This window comes from Pleurodeles waltl, chromosome 3_1 (assembly GCF_031143425.1).
Source record: "Pleurodeles waltl isolate 20211129_DDA chromosome 3_1, aPleWal1.hap1.20221129, whole genome shotgun sequence".
NCBI lineage: Eukaryota > Metazoa > Chordata > Amphibia > Caudata > Salamandridae > Pleurodeles > Pleurodeles waltl.
Window position 1 is genome coordinate 208,672,068 of NC_090440.1, and position 22,990 is coordinate 208,695,057.

The window sequence follows — 22,990 nt, forward strand, 5'->3', positions numbered from 1 at the left end:
CTTAATTCATCTTATTTCTCACTAAATCGTGCTAACCAACTCCTGAAAATACTCAGACTATTAGCTATATTGAACAGCAGCATTCAGATGTCTGAGTCTAGGGAAATGGTCCTCGAGACCGATGCCTTCCAAATGTTAATCAACACAGAGTAAGGGAAGAGTTGACTACTAAGGTTAAAGACCAAGGTATTGGGTGAAACATTGCTTTGTACTGTGGGCTTCCTTCTTGATGGATAGCACCACCCTGAGAGGATTCTCTGGTATAGTGAGCAATTTGGCCTGATATCAGAACTTCCCCATGGCACACTAAAGCCCAGTCAGCTGTGCAGATACAGCCCTTCAGTTAAGCTTTAGAAGAGGTGACTGGCCCACTTTTGGGCTGAACCCAACTTCGTCCTGCTCAGTTACATGGGCTCCAAGAAGACTGCTCGCCTCTCGCATGGTCCTTGGAGGTGGGAAAATAGTTCTGTCCGTAGCTGTATCCAATTCAGTTCCAGTCCACAGCCCTTAAAATGAACAATGTTATCTTTCATATACTTTTTTCTTTCTTTTGCCCGTGACCTCTGGAAATCTGATGGGTTAATTTTCACAGGTGAGACTAGGCGGTCTTAAAGCCCACTAGAGCACCATGATCATTGCTTGTCCCACCCATGCCTCTCCTCTTCACATACAGAAATCCATTACTCTACTGATTTTCATACTGATTCATACCTTTCTAGGCACGAGGAGAGCCTACATCCTAAGCACGAACACGGGTGGCAATTGAGTTTCCACTCAATACTTTTTTGTTTTACCAATACCTTTGGCGCTGTTTGACCAAAGTCCACAAAACTTCCAGGAAAAAAAAAATGTTCGTCCGTTTTGGGTCCTTAGTGGCAGTTTTTTCACAGAACTGTCGGGCAGTGGCCAATAAAGCAGGTTCTCAAGTGACATTACCCATTTTAACGGACATGCAATTCTTTGTTCTTCACCACAGGAAAAATGATTGAACAGGACTTCAACATTTTTGGCATGCATGCAGGATGTTGCTCAATGAGATGCTTTTACTTGGTTTAGTGTAAATCCAATTTAGAAGTGTTTGCGAAATTAGCACTTTAAATATGTTCTAGTCTGGCCGTGAAGAGGGTAAGGTTTAGAGCTATATGGCCAGTTTATCAGTGAATTCTCCGCTTTACTCCTAATCCAGTAAAAAAAAAAAAAAAAAAAAAACACAAGAGCACCATTAAACTAGAGAGCTTTTTCTCCATTTGCCCATTACAGATTCCGGATTCAGGAATACAGTGCGCCCTAATTGGCTGACCTTCATAGAACATTTGTGTTGCAGCCACCATCCAACAAGGTGCACGAAGCACCATGGTGGAAAATAAAAGCAAAAAGGGCATAACTGGGCACGGTGAGCCTACCCTGACCGCCAGGCCCAGTGCTTTTGACCTTGCAATATTTATTTATACTAATAAATAACACCTAAAAGCAAAATGTTATTTCATAAAACAGTTAAACCAGTAAATATTACCACATTTTGTAGGCTTCTCTTTCAAATTAGCAAGGGTTATGTTATGTAGTCTCATCTATAAGATTATTTACATTTGTAATGACATCTGTGATGGCTGAGGTCGTGAGCAAAGCATTTGGTATGGGAGTTATCGTTTTTATGGCTTTTGTGCAAGTTTTAAACATAAATTGTGTAATAAACAAAGCTAACTATATATATTTTCACTTTAACATTTGTTTTATTGTGTGTGTGTGTATATGTATATGTATATATATATATATATATATATATATATATATATATATATATATATATATATATATATATAGTATTTATATATAGATTTTATACTGCTACTGTGCTTTATCTGGTCTGTTCTTGTATTGTGGGACCTAGGTTCTCATGGTAGTATGGAGCCACTCCCCATTCTGACTTCTGTTAATTTATCAAAAGTAGAGGAATTTGTTTAGTCAGTGCACTGATGTAGTGCTATGTTGAATTAATATGTAAATTAAGTTAAACTCTCCAGGGGCTGAGATTCTTGTTTCCACAAGCACAACTAGTTTTCCAAATTGCTTTTACATCATGATTTGTATATTCCTCAAATTTATCCTCAACTGCGGTTTGTGAATATGAAATGTGTTTATATTAACTAAATTTGTTCCACAATTGTGTTCTATTCATAAAACATTTTTTAATTTCTCTTATAAACCTCAAGGATCAAGTGATCTTAAACTGATTTTTATTAATGAATGATGCTGAGAGCCTGTGCGTGAACTTTATGCATGAAGTGTTTCACACTCTGTTTTTCACCTCTCATGTAGGTGGATTTTTGTTCGATGAGCTGTCCGATGAAGAGGACGAATTTCATCAGGTAAATGTAAAAATGACTTCAATTGCTTAAGCTTGAATTTGAATTGTTGGCAGTTGTCTCTCTTGGAAAACATGTTTTATTTTCAATGCACATATCTATTTTAAGTGTTTTATCTCGAGGCCTGCAGTACACTAGGGTTTGGCCAGTGGGCACAATTTGAATGAGAGTCCGGTTACAGAACCAACTGTTGTATGACATGATCTATAACAGATAATATATAAATGGAGAAACTTGTTCAGTGTATAATATGGAGACACAGTACTTCTAGTGAAAAAAGTGGCCTGAAACATAACACATAAAATTAGAATGCAAATAATCTATAATAATGTCTCTATAATTCACATTAGAGGAACGCTTGTTGAAAAGGTTCACATAGAAGCATATAGTGCTCTTATTGTTATATCTCATGGTTGTCTTTAATGCCTTGTAACTGTCAACAGTATTTCCATCGTTTGCAAGAAAGGAGGTCAACCTCTGGACCTAAGGATTTTTTCTGAGCTTTGTTAGAAAAGAATGCTGAACAGAGAAAAAATGTAGTCAAACCAAATTTGAACAAGTAGTTAAAATGTATAGACTAATGGTCAAGTCCTAAGAACTTTGGAGTCACTCCTTCCTCCAAACTCCTATGTAGGGAGATCATGATTCTCCACTCCTGCATGTAGAGATGTTTCACCATCTTACACTTCTTCAGACACTGGTGAGTATACATTCCAATAGAACTCAATTAGGTGTATTTGGTAGATGACATAGTTGCTTTCCACACAGTTAACAAAAGAGCAGCTAAGAGACTCCACATAGAATCCTTTTGCTCATATCTGAGACGATTTTCCTATTTTACACTCTTCTCCCAAAACCTCAAGTAAGTTTCATGGAACCACACTATGTAACCTGTGTTGCTTGATGTGGAAGATTTTTTATTTTCTATAGTTTTGCTCTCACCTCTGCAATAGGATTTATTTTTTAGCCTTCTACTCTGTTCTGCTGTTTATGAGAAACGGAGAGAAATCAATAATTTATAAAGATAAGTTATTTATCTGTAATCCCCTTGACTTCTCACCCTCCTCCCTATTTACCAATAGCATAGTTGGCCAGTAAGTGTAGGATACTGTTCAAGGCATGTGTGGCTGTAAATGCACATGCTCTGCATACTCCTGCCATCTAGTGTTTGGTTCGGATGTGTGCAGGTTGTTTTTCTTCAAAGAAAGTCTTTCGAGTGACGAGGTAGTGACTCCTCCTTCTTGGTGATACTGTGCATAGGCATCGACTCCACTGTTAGATTGTTTTCTCCCCGCTGTCTGGTTTAGACATATGTGCTTACGTTCTGAGTCAAGACTGTCATCTGGTCTCTCTTTGGGTTCTGTTTCTGTCTACTGTTGGTATTGTTATTTATCGCATTTCTCCTCTTTGTGTGTCGAGGTAGAACCAACCATTGAGTGGACGCATCTGTTGCGGCCCCCAAAGTGCCTCGCCCTTGGAGGCCTTCAAACTCCATCTCCAGTTAAGTTTCTATACAATGCCCTTCTGATGAGGGAAAGGACGCCATTTAGTTTCTGTCCGTGTTGTCACGCTAAGTACCAACGGACGAGCAGAAGGGACAGAATATAGAAATACAGAGAGGAGGTCGCAAAGGAAGCGAGAAGAAGCTGGAAAATAGAGTTTGGTAGTGTCTGGTCCCGCTCCCTGATGTTTCCTGCCATTCAGCGTTGTGAGTTGCCCCCAGAACCTCCTCAAGGGAGGCCGCAGCACTGCTGTGCCGAAGGTGTGCCAAAAGCAAGCCTGCCTGCTCAGCGCCAAGAAGCCTCACCCTCCCGCCACCCACCGATATGCCCCTGCTATGTCTGTCAATTCTCAGACGTAGTAAGTGCAGAGGAAAGCCATTTTAGATGCATTTGCTGGACACTGGTCATTATGAGTGCCCCAGCTACATGATGGCATCTCTGAATACTGGGATGTTTGATAGTAAACAGCTCAGAACAATAAACCCTCATTGACCACCAGTGACAAATTTATTAAAAAATGCTCACAGAGGGCACCTTAGAGGTGCCCCCTGAAAACCTACCAACTTCTAGTGTGTTGACTGACTGGTCCTGGCCAGTTCAACCACCACAGACTTGTTTCTGCCCCCCTAAGGTGAGAGCCAGCACTCTTGAGGGCCTTAGACAAACCTGCACTGGACAGAGGTGTGACCTCCTCTCACAGGCAGCATGGACATTTCAGGGCGGGGAGCTTCAAAGACCTTGCTGCCTTTGTAATGCGACCCAGGTCTCTCCAGATGGTGGAGATGACTAAACCCACCTGCCTTGACGCCACTTTTGGCCGCAGCACAGACGGGAAAATTTGTTAACTTAGGAGTGCCCACTTCATGCTAGTAACACCCCTAAGGTGGATGAGCTTTTTAGATTCATTCATCTTGTTTAGAAGGAATTAGGCCACTAGAGTTAGGGTTATGCCCACTTCCCAGCGGAAGTGGTCATAAGAAAGGTCTACCCACCCTAAAGGTGGTAAGCCCATTGGCTAGCGCCTGGCACTCCCTGTAACAACCCCAAAGTGAGTATTTAGGTGGCACTCCGGAACCCTAGAACTCCGATTTTGACAACCTAAGAAGACCCGGACAAAGAGTTGCACCCGTAGAAGAGAACAAGAAGCAGCTGACCTGGAACCAGCCCCTCCAGCCTGCCTGCTGACCTCAAAGGATCCTTCACAAAAAGCCAACTCGTCCAGCCTTCAATAAAGACTCAAGTCTCCTGTGGGCAGCAGGCTTGCACTGCAACAAGATACTCCAAAGAAAAGACTTTGCAGCTGCTGGACCACAGAAACCAGAAGTGACCACTGCAACTGACATCCACAGCCCGAGGTGAAGACAACAGACAGTGCCAATGTCTCACCCATCTTGGACTTGCCTGACTGAGACACCTTCAGCTTCTGCATGCAGGCCCCCTCTCTCACAGGCTTGTGGAGAGAGAAAATCCAACTGCTCTAGCAACCACTGCACCCGTGACCCCTAACCCCAGCTGAGGTAGGCCATCAGTGCCAATGACGTTCCCCGGCTCCTAGGAGCTCAAGTCCACCCTGGGTCCACACCAGCCAGAGACTTTCCACCCCCTCCCCCCCACAAGTGAAGCCCGCCGCCTCAACATACAGGACCCCCTGGCCTAAGGATAACCCTCCATCCCATAGCCCTTGGCCACAGGAGAAGAGAACTATGTCCCAGAGCACCACAAGACTACTACCTATCTGCTTGTTGTCCCTGACTAGCTAACCAGAGCCTGCAGCCTGTGTTCACGAGGACCAAACGCCATAGGAAACCATTGAGCACCCAATGCCTTATTGCACCCAGCCGCCCCAGCTTGGAGAGACCTGGTGTGCTGGTGTGGTTCTGGTCAGTGCCCAGTTCTTACCTTAACTCCCTGAGATTAGCTTCGTAAGTCTTTGTTAACCCTGTGTTTGCTGAACATTGTTTTCCTCCATAGGATAACATTGAGAGAACTCTTCAGTTTCAGAAATACACTGCAATTTTCAAAGTCTTTATGCTTAAAAGTCTACTTACCTGATTACAAAGTTCTTGGGTTTGAAACATATACAAAAAGAAATGTTATTTTTCTAAATTGGTCTCGGGTATATTCTTTGAGTGTGTCCTTTATTGTCTCTGTGGGTAAAACAAATGCTTCGCGCTACCCATTGATAAGCCTAACTGCTCGCCTACACTACCACAAATGGAGCATTAGTCCTATCTACTTTTGTCTTTGCAATACCAGCTGAGGATCCACTGGACTTTGCACAGTGTATTTCACTTTAGTGCACTGTATGGAGAGCCAGCTTCCTACAGTGCACCTCAACTTCCAGCTACAATTCGACCCCCAACAACGCCAACTCAAAACTCTCCTGGAGATCATGAGCGACATAGTCCTCACCCAGCTGGTCACCAAACACACACTTAACATATCTTCACCTCCATCAACAGAGTCAAATTCAGTCACGTCACAGCACTCCTGTCGTCCGACTTCACCATTGTCCACCTCACTAGCTCCAGTGCCCAGCATACCATCACCAAGTACCACAGCCCCAACTAGTGCAGCTGGGGCAAGGTAACAAACACAGTGGACCCAGGTCCTAGGCGCGTACCAACCCAAGGTCTTATTGGACCTAGTATAGGCCTTCCCAAACTTCTCCAACTGGATCACCAAATATGCTGACTGTTTCCCTACTGAAGCGAGCAAGAGCCAGCAAAACCTGAGGACAAGCCAGCTGGTACACCCCAGAGTTCAGAACCACCAAGAGCAGCTGCTACTGCCTTGAGAAGCAATGAGGATCCACCAGGAACCCTTCCAAAAGAGCCTCTCACAAAGTAGCCCATAGCAACTACCACCAGCAAGTCAAGGAAGCCAGGAAAGCAGCCATCACAGCCCGCATTGAAAAAGCAACCAATCGCATGAAATAACTTTTCAAAATAGTCAAAGGATACTCCTACAAAACAGCCACAGAGAACACTATCCACCCTTCCCAAGAACTCAGACCCCATCTCGGACTACTTTCACAGCAGGATCACCACCATCTACAACTTCTTTCCCCAACCTACAGTTCTCCACCTCAGCAGTCTCGACCAACCAGCGCACACCAGCTGGACAATCACCACATGGACACCGCTCACCATATAATGCATCTCAGCCATCCTGTAATCCATTCACTCCGGAGCATCCATTGACCTCAGAACCAGTCACATCAGCACAGAACTCATCGGCATCCTCAATACCTCCATCATCACAGCAGTCTTCCCGGACAAATGGAAGCACGCAGAAATAAGACCCATCCTAAAGAAACCATCCTCCAATCCCAGTGAGCTGAAAAACTATCGACCAATCTGTCTGCTACCCAACCCTACCAAATATCTCGAAGGCCATCAATAAACAGCTCCCCTGAATGCCTGGAACAAACCAACATGCTTGACAGTGCCCAATCAGGATTCTGTGCCCACCACAGCACTGAGACCCAGTTCATCCCAGCCACAGCTGACACTAGAACACTTCCGATTGCAGAGAGACCATTGCCCTGATCCTTCTCAACCTCTCATCTGCATGTACACTGTATCCCACCACACCCTCATCAGACTCCAAAACATCCTACAATCGAATGCCCTCAAATGGATCCCCTTCTTCCTGACAGGATGCACTCAGAGTACCAGACTAACCCCCCTTCACCTTCGGACCCAAGAAAATCTTATTCAGCGTACCCCAAGGATCATCCCTCACCCCACATTGTTCAGCACCTACATGACCCTCCTTGCCGACATCATCAGATCCTACAGTCTCAACATAATTTCCTACGCAGACAATGGACAGCTCATATTCTCGCTCTCATAGTCCTCTCCACCACCAGAACAAACTTCCACAACGCCATGAACGATATAACCAGCTGGATGACAGAAAACTGCCTCAAATAAAAGTACTGATCTTCAGAAGAATCGCATCCATATGGGACCAGAGCTGGTGGCCAGTTGATCTCGGACCCACTCCCACGCTAACAGACCATGCATGCAACCTTGGCGTCATCTTCAACAGCCAACTGACCATAAAGTGACAAATCAATGTAGTCGCCTCCTCCTGCTTCCATGCCCTCCCCATGCTGCACAGAATCTTCAGATGTATCCCATTCAGCACCAGGAAAACCATCACCCAGTCCCTTGTCACAAGCCACCTCAGCTGCGGCAATGCACTTTACGCTGGGATCTCCACCCAATTCCTTAAGACTCCAGACCATACAGAACGCAGCAACCAGACTCATCCTGGACCCCCCCCCCCCCCATAAGGGCCCACATCACCCCCCACCTCAGGAACCTGCACTGGCTCCCCCTTCCTAAAGAGATACCAGACTAGCCTAGATCAACCACCGACTGTGCTTCCATTAACCCAGCAGATACCTGTGCTCCTTCTCACTAGCCCTCACACACCACCCTGAATCCGCTCCATCGAGTCCACTCCTTCGCCTACATCGCCCCCCCAAGGTTGGGACTACTTGCTCCATCATCTCTGAACAGCACCCTCACTTGCGGACTCCAGAACGAAACTCAAGACCTGGCTCTTCGGAGTCCCTGCAGCCCAGATACCCAGAGGGGTGACAACACTGCCATCTACAAATACTGGTTGATTGATTTGAACTTCAGGCTGTTTGGAAGGACCAGCATCCAGAGTCTTTGGTTAGTGAAGAGGAGGCATTCTCCGTTGAGGCTAACTGAGATCCTGTCCGGAGTCAAAATTATCAAAGTAATGCTGGAGTCTTGTGCAGAGTCGACATTGAAAAAGACTATCAAGGCAACTGTGGAGCTTATTCTCCACAATTTACAGGAAAAGGTGGACTCTAGACAGCCTGGTATTTAAATTCAACCAAAAGCTGGACGGGTTGTAGCCAAGCCACCACCTCCTTGGCCGCCAGCTTCCCAAAGACCATTTTCTTTCCAAGAGGCTTTAGATGTCCCTGTTCCACCAAAACCCATAAGGACTGACCAGGCCACCAGTCACTTGCCTCTGCCACCACCCTCACCACCTCCGCTACCACCACCACTTCCAGACATGCCCTCTTCACTGCAGTCTGACATAGATCCCTCAGATGCCTCCCTTCAGGGGTCCCCTGTTGATGGTACCATTCCCCTGATACGGGGAATAATTTGTTTAATGTCTGTAAGGAAATGCCTTTGTTGGCATAGTTACCCCCTAACTTTTTGCCTTTTGTTGATGCCAGTTATGATTGAAAGTGTGCTGGGACCCTGCTAACCAGGCCCCAGCACCAGTGTTATTTCCCTAAACTGTACCTTTTGTTGCCACAATTGGCACAGCCCTGGCACACAGATACGTCCCTTATAAATGGTACCCCTGGTACCAAGGGCCGTGTGGCCAGGGAAGGTCTCTAAGGGCTGCAGCATGAACTATGCCACCCTGGGGACCCCTCACTCAGCTCATGCACACTGCCTCACAGCTTGTGTGTGCTGGTGGGGAGAAAAAGACTAAGTCGACATGGCACTCCCCTCATAGTGCCATGGCCACAACCCACTGCCTGTGGCATAGGTAAGTCACCCCTCTAGCAGGCCTTACAGCCCTAAAGCAGGGTGCACTATACCACAGGTGAGGGCATAGTTGCAGGAGAACTATGCCCTTACAGTGGCTAAGCCAAACCTTAGGCATTGTAAGTGCAGGGTAGCCATAAAGAGTATATGGTCTGGGAGTTTGTCAGTTACGAACTCCACAGTTCCATAATGGATACACTGAAATCTGGGAAGTTTGGTATCAAACTTCTCAGCACAATAAATGCACTCTGATGCCAGTGTGGAATGTATTGTAAAATACACCCAGAGGGCATCTTAGAGAGGCCCCCTGAATACCAGTCCGACTCCTAGTGCTAGGCTGACCAGTTTCTGCCAGCCTGCCACAACCAGACGAGTTTCTGGCATGGGGTGAGTGCCTTTGTCACTCTGTGGCCAGGAACAAAGTCTGCAATGGGTGGAGGTGCTTCTCACCTCCCCCTGCAAGAAGTGACACACCTGGCGGTGAGCCTCAAAGGCTCCTGCCTGTTGTTACAGCACCCCAGGACATCCCAGCTAGTGGAGATGCCCGCCGCTCCGGACACAGCCCCCGCTTTTCGCGGCAAGTCCGGAGGAGATAATGAGAAAAACAAGGAGTCACCTACCAGTTACGACAGCCCCTAAGGTGCACTGAGCTGAGGTGACCCATGCCTTTTGAAAATCCTCCATCTTGAGTTTGGAGGATTCCCCCAATAGGAATAGGGATGTGCCACCCTCCCCTCGGGGAGGAGGCACAAAGCGGGTGTAGCCATTGGCTACTGCCCCCCTGACCTAAACACACCCCTAAATTCAGTATTTAGAGGCGACCCTGAACCCAGGAAATCAGATTCCTGCAACCTGAAGAAAGGACTGCTGACCTGAAAGCCCCACAGAGACGACGGAGACACCAACTGACTTGGCCCCAGCCCTACCGACCTGTCTCCAGACTCAAAGAACCTGCACAGCGATGCATCCAGCGGGACCAGCAACCTCTGAGGACTCAGAGGTCTGCCCTGCACCTAAAGGAAGAAGAAACTCCAGAGAACAGCAGCACTGTTCAGAAGCTGCAACAACTTTGAAACAACGTTTAAAGAGACTCCCACTTCCCGCCAGAAGCATGAGTCTTCACACACTTCACCTGACGGCCCAGGCTCGAGTCCAGGACAACAAACACCGCAGAGAGGACTCGCAGGTGACTCCAACGACGTGGACTCTGAGTCGACTCCCTGCACCCCCACAGCGACACCTGCAGAGAAGCTCCCCCTGACTGCGACTGCCTGGTAACAGAGGAACCCGACGCCTGGACCAAGCACTGCACCCGCAGCCCCTAGGACCGAGAGGAACCACCTACCAGTGCAGGAGTGACCAGCAGGTGGCCCTCATCCTAGCCCAGTTGGTGGCTGGCCCGAGAAGCCCCACCTATGCCCTACCTACATCGCCTAAGTGACCCCCGGGTTCCTCCATTGCTTTCTTTAGCAAACCCGACGCCTACTCTATCTACTGCACCCGGCCGCCCCTGTACCACTGAGGGTGTGTTTTGTGTGCCCCCCCCCCCCCCCCCACACAATGCTCTACAAATCCCCCTTGGTCTGATTCCTGAGGACACAGATACTTACCTGTAAGCAGACTAGGACCGGAGCACCCCGGTTCTTCATAGGCACCTATGAGTTTTGGGCCCTCCTTTGACCTGTGCACCTGACCGGCCCTGTGTTGCTGGTGCTGTGGCTTTGGGGTTGCCTTGAACCCCAAGCGGTGGGCTGCCTATGCTCAGGAGACTGACTGTGTAAGTGCTTTACTTACCTGAGAAACCTAACCAAACTTACCTCCCCCAGGAACTGTTGATTTTTGCACTGTCCACTTTTAAAATAGCTTATTGCCATTTTCGACCACACTACCACAAAATATAGCCTTAGTATTATCTTATTTTGCCCCTATCAACCTCTAAGGGGAACCCTTGGACTCTGTGCACACTATCTCTCACTTTGAGATAGTATCTACAGAGCCACCTTCCTACAATGTCCCACCAGACACTGACCCCTAAAACTCTTATGTTATTGACCCACCAGGGGATACAGACCTGGACCATGCTCGCCCATCACCTCCTGATGACTCCACCACATACCAGGAGATTATAGCTAGGGCGGCTACATTTCATGGGCTACAATTTCATAAGGAACCTCCAAAAGAGGATTTCTTATTCAAAATGCTATCCTCCACATACAGGGGAACACAGAACATGCCTATGCTCAAGGGCATGATTCGCCATACAGACGACATATTCAAGGACCAAGTTAGGGTACATATTATTATTTCCAGGGTTGATGATGATCAATATAAATCATGTATACATAGGAGGGCAAGTACCTCCTCTTTCCCTAGCGGTCACTAGTGCTAGGAAAAGGGCCAGCCACCCAACAAAAAAAGCAAGATTATTGATACAGTAGGTAAAAGGTTTTCCTAAGCTAAGACTGTACTCACTGGGATGAGGTGGAGGAGCTCTTCCAGCATCTCCCAGGATCTCCCAGGTGGGCATTGGAAGAGGGAACAAGAATTGGTTGCTGAGGGCAAACTATAATATCTAATACCTAAATTAGATGTGCCCTTGATTCTCTTGACAGTGCAGCCAGAAGTATGAACAGTAGCGTACTCCTTAGACAATACACTTGGTTGCATATATCAGGCTTCAACCCTGATATCCACCAGAATGTTCTCAATGTCCCTTTCGACAAAGAACATCTGTTCCGCCCCCAGGTTGATGAGGCTGTAGAGAAAATAAGAGGACACAGAAATGTCAATGTCAATGAGAGCCCTACAAACTCCTAAATCTGTGGCCTCCTTTTGCTGCTCCAGCTATCACTGAGGCTCCAAAATAACTACCCCAGATGCCTCCACCTCATACCAGCTTAGACATAGCCAGTACTCCCTCACAAAATCATACTATTAAGGCTTCTATAAAGGAAACAACACTAAAGAAAGAGGCAAAAGTGCTACTTTGCATGCTGCCACCACTACCAGCAAACAATGACTTGCTTTGCATAGCCTTCCTCCCACCCTTCTCCCCCCCTCCCATTGATCACACCACACTTGGCAGGGGACGCATACACACAGTTTTACCCACCTGGAAACAAATAACAGACCAGTGGGTGTTGTATAATATCCAACATGGATATTATCCAACATGGTTATTGTCTGGAGCTCATTACCACGCCTCCCAGCATTCCACCTCCTGTCATCGGCTCTCAGTACAACATTAAACATTACTTAAACAGGATGTCCAGGCTCTCCTTCCCAACGGAGCAGTAGAACCCGTCCCTCTTCAACACATGGGAAGATGAGTGTACTCCTATACTTCCTCATACCTAAAAAGGACGGTTTTCTGTGGCCGTTCCTAGACCTAAGGCCACTAAACGAATACATTAATTCTGAGAATTTCACATGGTCACTCTGAAAGACGTGAGCCCACTGCTTCAACAGGCGGACTTTATGACAACACTAGATCTCAGATGCATATTTTCACCTACCAGTACACCCAGCCCATTGCAAATATCTCCGGTTTATGGTCGATGAGTGGCACTACCAGTTGTAAGTCCTTCCATTCAGGGTCACCACTGCACCACAGATTTTCACCAAATGTCTGGCAGTAGTAGCGGCCCATCTCCACCGAGAGAAAATAAGATTGTCCCTACCTGGACGATTAGCTTACGAAGCCACAACCCATTAACGGTGTCGCCAGTATACTCTGGTAACAATACCACTGCTTCACAGTTTGTGGTTCACAATCATTGTTCCCAAATCCCATTTACAACCTCTACATATACAACAATATCTAGGAACAATTCGGAACAAATACATTGGGCTAGCCTATCCCAATTTCGCAAGAGTTCACAATTTTCAGGCCCTAGTTCCTCAATTTCAACCAAATCAGGAGAAAACAATGAAGACATCCATGCATCCTCTAGGGATCATGGCCTCCTGTTTTGCTGTAATACCCCATCCATGCCTACACATGTATCCGTTGTAGGAACGTCTAGCTTGTCGGTGATCTCAGTCACAGGGTCACTTACAGGATCTAATGTTGGTAGATCGCCAAACTTATCACTGTCTGCAATGGTGGAATCCCAACAACATGTTGAATGAGCTGCCTCTTCTGGTCCCTGTTCCCCACATAACTCTCAAAATGGATGCCGAACTCACAGGATGGGGTGCACATCTGAAAGATCTCATGATACAGGGTATATGGGACGCCAGGCACTAGGGTCACCATATCCACTTTCTCGATCTTCAAGCTGTTCACCTAGCCTTGAAAGCTTTCCTTCTGCACCTCATTCACAAGGTTGTCCTTGTCCGGGTGGACAGTGCAACAGTCATGTATTATCTGTAAAAACAGGGGGCGGGGTAATAGTCTCGCTACAACTTTCAAAGCTTTCACAGACCATCTGGAAATGGGCTCTGTCACAATTTTCACCTGATAGCAGAGTATCGATTGTCAATGTATTGATCAGTTAATTAAACAGTTACAAATAAAAGTAAGAGAAACACTGTGTGGTTTCAAAATTAATTATTAAACTAATAAATATTTTAAAAAACAGTAAAAATAGTCTACGTTTTGTCTCAGTTTGCAATGAGGAGATGCTTACACGCGATTAGGACCCACATGTGCCCTGCTATCTGTTTCAGCCTCCTGAGAACTGTCACATATTTTGCACATCTTGCCAAAGCCCAGGGTGCGGAATGTGAAAAACAAAGGTTGGATACCTCCATAGAGGGCCGTGCTCCCTGAGCTAGAGCTACTGGAATTATTAGCTGTCTTCTTTCAGCTACTAATTTGGGACAGCAGCACAGAAGGTGTAGACAGCTTTCTTGATGGTGAGAGCAGAGCCTACAGGCACTTTTTTTGCCTGTGTGCGGACCAAGAAGGATTAAAGTCCTTAATTGGGAGGGCTTATGTTCACATATACAGGATTTGCCTGCATTTATTGCTTCTAGGAGGCATGGTTGAGGGGCTCCGACCAAATAGGAATCATTTAGCGCAGGGACTGTTATTGGAGTTTTAGTTATCGATATCGGACTCTCGTGAGTTCCTGTGCTAATTTGTTAATCGATGTTTTCCAAACACTGTAGGTCACTGTGTCTGCCAGCTGAATGAAATTGCCCGTTTCAAAAGTCTTCTGTGCTTTACTTAGTTGTGTATGCCACGGGTTGCCAGGAGTCTCGAAAAACGTTCTCAGGTGATGTTTTAACGTGAGCGAGCTGGCCTTCCTGAGACTGATTTAATATTTCAAGATTGGTGCGTGACAGTGTATCTGCTGTGACTTTAGGCCCATTTACAGTCTGAGCCTGGTGCAACGTGTATCTTGTAAATTCTTTTAAGTATGACCTGCAGTGGGCCTGTTCTATGGTGGATTGTAAGGACCCCGGGCATGCCAGGTACCCATATTGCAGAGCAGGGAGTAATGTCACCTTTGTTACTCTGAGTATTGGTGCAGCGAGTATTTCTGAGTCAATTATTCAATTTGACGAGCCCGTATGTGATGACAGCAGCTTTGTGTCTAATTGCGTTTTTCTGTGCCCCTACCGTGTTTTCTGTGAACCACACCCCCAAGTAGTTATATTTCTCTCGTAGGGGATTTCCATGTATAGTCATAAGCATTGAATAGTTCCGCGCGCCTGCGGGGACCCCGGAGCACTGATGTGAAGTATATTCTTAAGTGCAAACACCAGCCGTTTAAAGAAAAGGTCTGTCAAAAAACACTTAAGAATAACATTGTGCAGCCTATGTGAACAGCTACACAGGCCAAATTGTTGAAAAGAAAATCAATAGTAGTGTAAATTCATGTTCAAACACCTATTTATTCTAGAAATGTAATAACAAATACATTCTCATACTTTATTTACACCTCTGATGAGAATAAAACAATGCAGGGCAGTGTAGCCCATAGGCTGCCATTATACAGAATGTAAATAGAGCTGTGCCTTTAAGAAAAGTAAAGTCTTCCTGTTTCCCATCATGCACAGCAAAAGGCAGTTGCCTCAGTTCTTTTTTCCGGCTCCTGCTGACAGGACCCTGAAGCATTGAGCTCTACCTCACAAAAGCTTTTGTGACAGAAATTCATTGAAATATCTTCTGAATTTCATTTTCACTCGACGTTTTTACCTTTGAGTGATCATTTTCTACTGATTTCTGTTAAATTCTGACAGAATTTTGATGTTTTTCTAGTTAGAAATGCCTTCACTTTTTGATAAATGTCCTTCTTGTGGAAGAAAGAAGGCTAAAACAGATCCACATAGGGTCTGTATAATTTGTCTTCCATCCAGCCACAAACCGGAGTCGTGTGACATTTGTAAAACCTTCTCTAGAAGAACCCTTCGTGACAGAGAGAAGATCCGACTCCAGGAGAAAAAGTGGCCATTCCACTACAGAGCGAGGAGAAGGTCAGACTTCTACCAGGGCTCAACCTGTTTCCTCCATGACTCCTTCCAGACCTGCTGAAAAACGACATAGATCTCCGACGACGTCGAGAGCGTCGACGTCGAAGCAGGGAACGGCGCCAACATGTTCGCCGTCGAGGAGTGCTTCGCCGGCGAGAAAAAGACATTGTTCGCCGTCGACAGCTATTTCGCCGTCGAGGCGGCGAAGACACCCGACGTCGAGAGGATCTGGGTCGCCGTCGACACGGCGAACACAGTCCACGCCAAGGAGATCCGAGTCGGGCTCGCCGTCGACACGGCGAGGGAGATCGCCGTCGAGAGAGAGTGTTCGCCGTCGGAGGCGTTCACCGTCACTGCACCGACGTCGAGGTTCGTCGTCGAGAGGTTCTCAGCGGCGAGACGAGTCGACGTCTAGAGGCACTCGGCGTCACCGCAGTTCGACGTCGAGGAGTGCTTCGACGTCGAGAAGACCATCTAAGAGGCCTAGAAGGGTTTATACAACCTCAGAATCCTCGGCCTCGCTTATCCTACTTCCATCACCACAGCTCTCACAAAGGCAGTCGCCTTTACCACAGACGCCGGTAACGCCTACGGCTCCTCTTCCGGCGCCTCCTCCAGAACCTGTTCCGAGGACTCCAACGCGATCTGCAGGGCGTTCTGGTTATTCCTCGAGGCGTACATCTACCTCAAGGCACCGTCGTCAATCACATCATGGACATTCTTCATCGTCCACACGAGACTACTCTCCAACCTTATCAGACTCACCATCCCCAAGAGTGTCTCCCATAGATGATGTCAACACATTTCAGGAGGTCTTAGTGAGAGGGGCAACCAAGCTGAATATCCCGCTAGCAGCTCCAGCCCAATCGACATCAGTAATCTTTGAGACCTTGCATCAAAGGACATCTTCACGACCTTTACTTCCACTGGTTCCGGGTCTTATTGAACCAGCAATGGACATTTTTCTCACGCCGGCTACAACAAAGTCTGCTCCTTCCAGACTCATTAAAAAGTACCGTCCACCAGAGCAAGATCCTCTATTCTTGAGGTCGGACCCAGTACCAGACTCGGTAGTTATAGTGGCAGCGAAGAAATCGCATTCGACGTCACCGTCTTCCTCTGCTCCCCCAGACAAGGAAAGCAGAAAGATCGATGCTGCAGGAAGAAAAGTATGCTCGACGGCATCTATCACCATGAAAGCAGCCAGTGCCACTGCTTTATTAGGGAGATATGATCGATCCCTCTGGGACTCTATACTACAGTTCGCAGAGCATCTCCCTAGGGACAAAAGGGAAGATTTCCTAGAGGTCGTGAGCGAGGGAGACAAGGTTTCTAACCAGATCATAAGTGCTGCGGCAGATGCTTCAACTCTATCCGCACATAACTATGCTCATGGTATAGCGCTCAGGAGACATGCATGGCTGCGGCTTACATCGCTTAAACCCGAAGCACAGCAGAGGATACAGAACCTGCCTTTCTCAGGCTCCACTTTATTCGGCTCTCATGCCGATGATGAGATGGCCAGAATGAAGTCGGAGCTGGATACCTTAAAAGCGGTAGGCATAGAGCGACCTAAAGAACAGCGAAAGGGATTCCGCCCATATCAAAGAAGACTGTTCACCCACAGGTATCAGGCTCCACATTGGTCGTCTTCACGCCCTCAGCAACAGCAGCAGCAGCAGCATCAGAGGGGCTTCTCCAGAAGGTCGACAAGGGGTCGTTCAACACCTCAGACCCAGACACCTCGACAAGCTCCCACGTCTAGGCCCTGAATCTTTGCTTCCCCCTCCTCCGTTACCCACTCCGGTAGGGGGAAGTATCTCAAATCATCTAGACGAGTGGCTACGCATCACAACAGACGCCTGGGTATTGAATATTGTGAGACATGGTTACGCTCTCAGATTCACCAGTTCTCCACCATCTGTTCCACCCAAAACAGCCAACCACCATCTCGAAGCTCTGCAGTTAGAGGTCAATATCCTATTGCAAAAAAGAGCCATAGAACCTGTTCCCATCAGCCAACATGGGAAGGGGATTTATTCGAGATATTTCCTTGTACAGAAAAAAGACAAACAAGAGTTTCGTCCCATCTTAGATCTGAGGACAGCAAACAAATGGATTCGCAAAGAAAAATTCAGGATGTTAGCCTTACACCAAATTTACCCACATTTACGTCAGGGCGACTGGCTATGTGCGATAGATCTTTGCGACGCTTACTTCCATATCCCGGTAACCAAGAAACATCGAAAATTCCTAAGGTTCACTGTCGGAAAACGCCATTACCAATTTGCAGTTCTACCGTTCGGCCTAAAATCAGCGCCAAGAACTTTTTCCAAATGCATGGCGGTAGTAGCCGCCCACTTGAGGAAACAGCGAATATTCGTCTATCCCTATCTAGACGATTGGCTCATAAAGGCCTCCAGCTATCTCGAGGCACAGCAGCATTTCGAATGGACTCTACAACTGCTACAAAAACTTGGTCTTCAAGTCAATCTTCTGAAATCAACAGCAACACCTGTTCAGAGGTTGCATTACTTAGGGGCCATTGTAGATACCAAGCTAGGAAAGGTGTTTCCTTCGGAGGAACGACGGTTATCGATTCTCCAAAAGTGCAAACAACTGCAGGAAAGACCTCAAGCCACTGCAAGAATAATAGCTTCTCTACTGGGCTCGATGGCGTCTTGTATCCATCTGGTTCCCAATGCTCGTCTCCATATGAGACCATTGCAGGAAAATCTAGAGGATCAGTGGTGTCAACTGAGGGACGATTGGGAGAACAAAGTCCTGCTGTCTCCTCACACCCTACAATCCCTCAAGTGGTGGTGTTTGCCCAGCAATCTCTTGGTGGGGATTCCGTTCCAACAACGACCTCCATCTCAAACCATCGTAACAGATGCGTCACTGCTCGGATGGGGGGCGCACATGGAACATCTTCGAGTCCAAGGCGAGTGGTCACAGAGAGAGAGTCTCTATCACATCAACCTGCTGGAACTTCGCGCAGTCCACCTTGCGCTCAAAGCCTTCCTTCCCTCTCTGAGAACGGAAACTCTCCTTCTTCAGACAGACAACGTGGCCACTATGTACTACGTGAACAAACAAGGAGGCACCAGGTCCAGAATTTTATCCAGAGAGGCCCAGACAATCTGGCATTGGCTTCTAGCCAGGAACCTGTCGCTAGTGGCAACTCACCTGCCCGGCATCCAGAATGTTCAAGCGGATGCCCTCAGTCGGGTAATAAGCGAGAACCACGAATGGGTACTACACGACGACGTCGTTCATTCCATTTTCGCACTCTGGGGTACCCCTTCTACAGACCTATTCGCAACCCCAGAAAACAAAAAATGCCAAAACTTCGCCTCCAGATATTACCATCCAGGGACACTGGGGAATGCCCTATGGATAAGCTGGTCAGGGGCATTTCTTTACGCCTTTCCACCGCTTCCCCTGATTCCGGCAGTTCTCCAGAAGCTGTCCAATGCTCAGACCAAAATGATCCTAATTGCTCCGGAGTGGCCACGCCAGTGGTGGTTCCCAGACCTTCTTCACCGGTCACTCAAACCACACATCAGGCTACCATATCGCCCGGACCTTCTCACGAAGTTCAGAGGGCAGATATCTCATCCCAACCCCTCATCGTTGAGTTTGGCAGCATGGCTCCTGAGCTAGTGCAATATGGACATTTGAACTTACCTCAGGACTGTATGGAAATTCTGAGGGAAGCAAAACGCCCTTCCACACGATCAGCCTATGCAAGCAAGTGGAAGAGATTCTGCATTTGGTGTTTACACAACAACATTGACCCGGTTTCTTGTGGAGAACAATCTATCTTACCATACTTGTTAAGTTTGGCAAAATCGGGCTTACAACTGTCGTCAATAAAAGTTCACTTGGCGGCGATAACAGCATACAGAAAGAGTCCTTCACAAACTTCCTTTTTTCGGATTCCGATTATTAAGGATTTCCTAGAAGGTTTAAAAAAGGTTTTTCCTCCCATTAGAAAGCCTTCTCCTCCATGGGAACTGAACGTTGTCTTATCACGTCTGATGCTGCCGCCATTCGAGCCGATACACAAGGCATCGCTGCAGCATCTCACATGGAAAGCTGCTTTTCTGGTGGCAATCACTTCAGCGCGTAGGGTCAGCGAAATCCAGGCCCTTTGCGCTCAGGAACCCTACACGGTTTTTCATTCTGCAAAAGTGGTAATGAGAACTCATCCAAAATTTCTACCTAAGGTAGTCTCCGACTTCCATGTGAACCAAACAATTTCATTACCGACTTTCTTTCAGAATCCAGCTACTCCTGCTGAGAGAACTCTGCACTCTCTGGATGTAAAGAGAGTATTGAAATTTTACTTGGACAGGACAAAAAGCTTACGAAAATCACAACAGCTTTTTATTAACTATGGCCCAATCAGAACAGGTTTGGGCACATCTAAACAATCTTTATCCAGGTGGATTGTTTCATGTATAATGTTATGTTATCAGTTAGCAAACAAATCCCTTGGTGGTAGACCAAAAGCCCACTCGACCAGAGGGAAAGCAGCTACTGTAGCCTTGATGAGAAATGTCCCTTTGGCAGAAATATGCAAGGCTGCCACTTGGAGGTCGGTCCATACCTTTACTAAGCATTACTGCCTTGATACAGACGCTAGGGCAGATGCTCAGGTTGGACAGGCTTTGCTCAAGAATTTGTTTGCATGATTCATGTTTTTCTCAGTATTCTTATATCGACTCCACCGCGGTTATGGGGATGGGCTTGCTACTCTATTCAATGCTTATGACTATACATGGAAATCCCCTACGAGAGAAGGAATGGTTTCTTACCTGTAACTCCAGTTCTCTCGTAGGGGTATTTCCATGATAGTCATAAGCAACCCTCCCTCCTCCCCGGTGGAGTTGACATAGAACATGAATATTATGGAGGTTGGTACTCCAACAAATGTTTTGTTTTTTTCTTCATGTCAGGTAATAGCCTCCAAAAAAGAACTGAGGCAACTGCCTTTTGCTGTGCATGATGGGAAACAGGAAGACTTTACTTTTCTTAAAGGCACAGCTCTATTTACATTCTGTATAATGGCAGCCTATGGGCTACACTGCCCTGCATTGTTTTATTCTCATCAGAGGTGTAAATAAAGTATGAGAATGTATTTGTTATTACATTTCTAGAATAAATAGGTGTTTGAACATGAATTTACACTACTATTGATTTTCTTTTCAACAATTTGGCCTGTGTAGCTGTTCACATAGGCTGCACAATGTTATTCTTAAGTGTTTTTTGACAGACCTTTTCTTTAAACGGCTGGTGTTTGCACTTAAGAATATACTTCACATCAGTGCTCCGGGGTCCCCGCAGGCGCGCGGAACTATTCAATGCTTATGACTATCATGGAAATACCCCTACGAGAGAACTGGAGTTACAGGTAAGAAACCATTCCTTCCTGGCTGTGTGGATGATCTGGCTTCCCAATTGCCAGGTTGTGATTTTTGTTCTTGTACCTTCCAAATATGTGTTGAAGCTAACTTATACAGCACCCATCTTAGGATACAAACGACTGTTAGCCAGCTCTTCTAGGTAAACATAAAAGGTTTATTTAGAAGTAGAAATACATGTACATGGAGGCTGCTCGGTACTAGTTGCACACGAACAGCCTGCCTAAAGGAAGTAATACATGATCTTTTATAGTGTAAAACCACAAACATAATTTGACGTTCCATTGGTCCTTGACATTGACGTATGATCAGTTCTCCATTATGGTTAAAGGTGGTTCTTCCTATCGCACCATATATAGTAAAAACAAGCATAGACGAGGAACTTACATAATGCGGCCTACGTGCCTAATATCACATGGTCCATCTTATGACAAAACTTGAGAACATCACGTACACAGACTGGTACTTTCCAGAAGGAAGATTGCTTCAGCTAGCATGCAATGACGGTTGTATTTCATGGTGGCTGTTCCGAGAGCAAGCCTTGCAACATAATGCGTTCCTGGCTGCAGCGAATTACATTTGTAGGCCTCTGTCCTTAATGATAGGCCTGTGCAGAGATTGTCGTTGTGTATCACAAGGCCTGCTAGGCCCAAGAAACTAAAGAACTGTAAAATACGATTCTACATTCCACCCTCTGATACTCAATGACAATTTTAATGGTCATGATGTATTTCTCTCATTTCTACCTCTGCCTCGTCCCTGTTGTCATCCTCATGCCTTTCCCTTCGATTAATGTGTGTGTTTCTTGTGACAGGTTCCTTTCAAGAGTAGGGCCAGGAAGGATGGACAAACTCGTATGAGCACACATAGTGTTATTCGTGCCACGATCCATATCACTAGTACCTCTACCAACCATGTACCCCAACCCTTTAACCATGCTGCTATTCCATTCAGCATTCCTCTGATGTCTGTCCCATCTTTCACTTTCCCAGCTCCTTCTTCTACCTTTCTTATTTCCCCTATTTCCTTTCTTATATTCCCGCTGTTATCCTGTGTATATATATATATACGCAGCATTCCTGATGGATTACCGCACATACCTCCCCCCCCCTTCTTTGGCCAGGATGGTGTCTGGCGCAAGCCTATTCTGGATTACAACTGCCCTCATGTCCATGAGCTCCTCAGTAATATTTCCTAAGGCTCCTGCTGTGTTGCTGGCCAATTTTTCCACTAATCCTGCCAATTCGTGAATCTGATACTGTGAGTGTGCTATCCCTAATGGCATTACTAAAATCCCCTCTATTGCTAAAAAAAAGTATCCAGCCCTGTGGGTGTCCTCTTCCTCTGTACCTTACCAGGTGTTGTCTTTTCCCCCCTCAGGTAACTGTCACGTGCACCATTTTTGGTAGCACGAGTGCTAGGTAACAGGTGCCTTGCCATCCTGCAGGTAATTTAAAGTATGCCCATGTCCCACATATAAAAGATATTCCTTTGGGAGCTGTAAGGCCTATGGACAAGCCTGTAGAGTCATTCCTTTTGTAGTCCAGTCTCAAAGTTCTGTTGCAGTTACTACTACGTCCTACATATATCCCATTTTTGCTAGTGTCTGTGTTACCTCTTGAGTATTTAAAGCACCACGGTATGTTCTTTTCCTTATGTATTGAAAGGCATGGTATGGGTTTATTTTCGTCATGTTCCCCCCTGGGTGTAACCCTCCT

The 22,990-nt window shown here is 46.4% G+C and overlaps 1 protein-coding gene across 5 annotated transcripts in view; it reads left to right on the forward strand.

Moving 5' to 3' along the window:
* UBL7 (ubiquitin like 7) overlaps positions 1-22,990 on the forward strand; it is a 192,991-nt gene that overhangs the window by 102,213 nt on the left and 67,788 nt on the right. For all 5 annotated transcript variants that reach the window (XM_069222209.1, XM_069222210.1, XM_069222208.1 and 2 more), the window contains exon 8: positions 2,317-2,366. In XM_069222209.1, the coding sequence (XP_069078310.1) occupies positions 2,317-2,366 (50 nt within the window). The remainder of the gene's footprint in view (positions 1-2,316; positions 2,367-22,990) is intronic.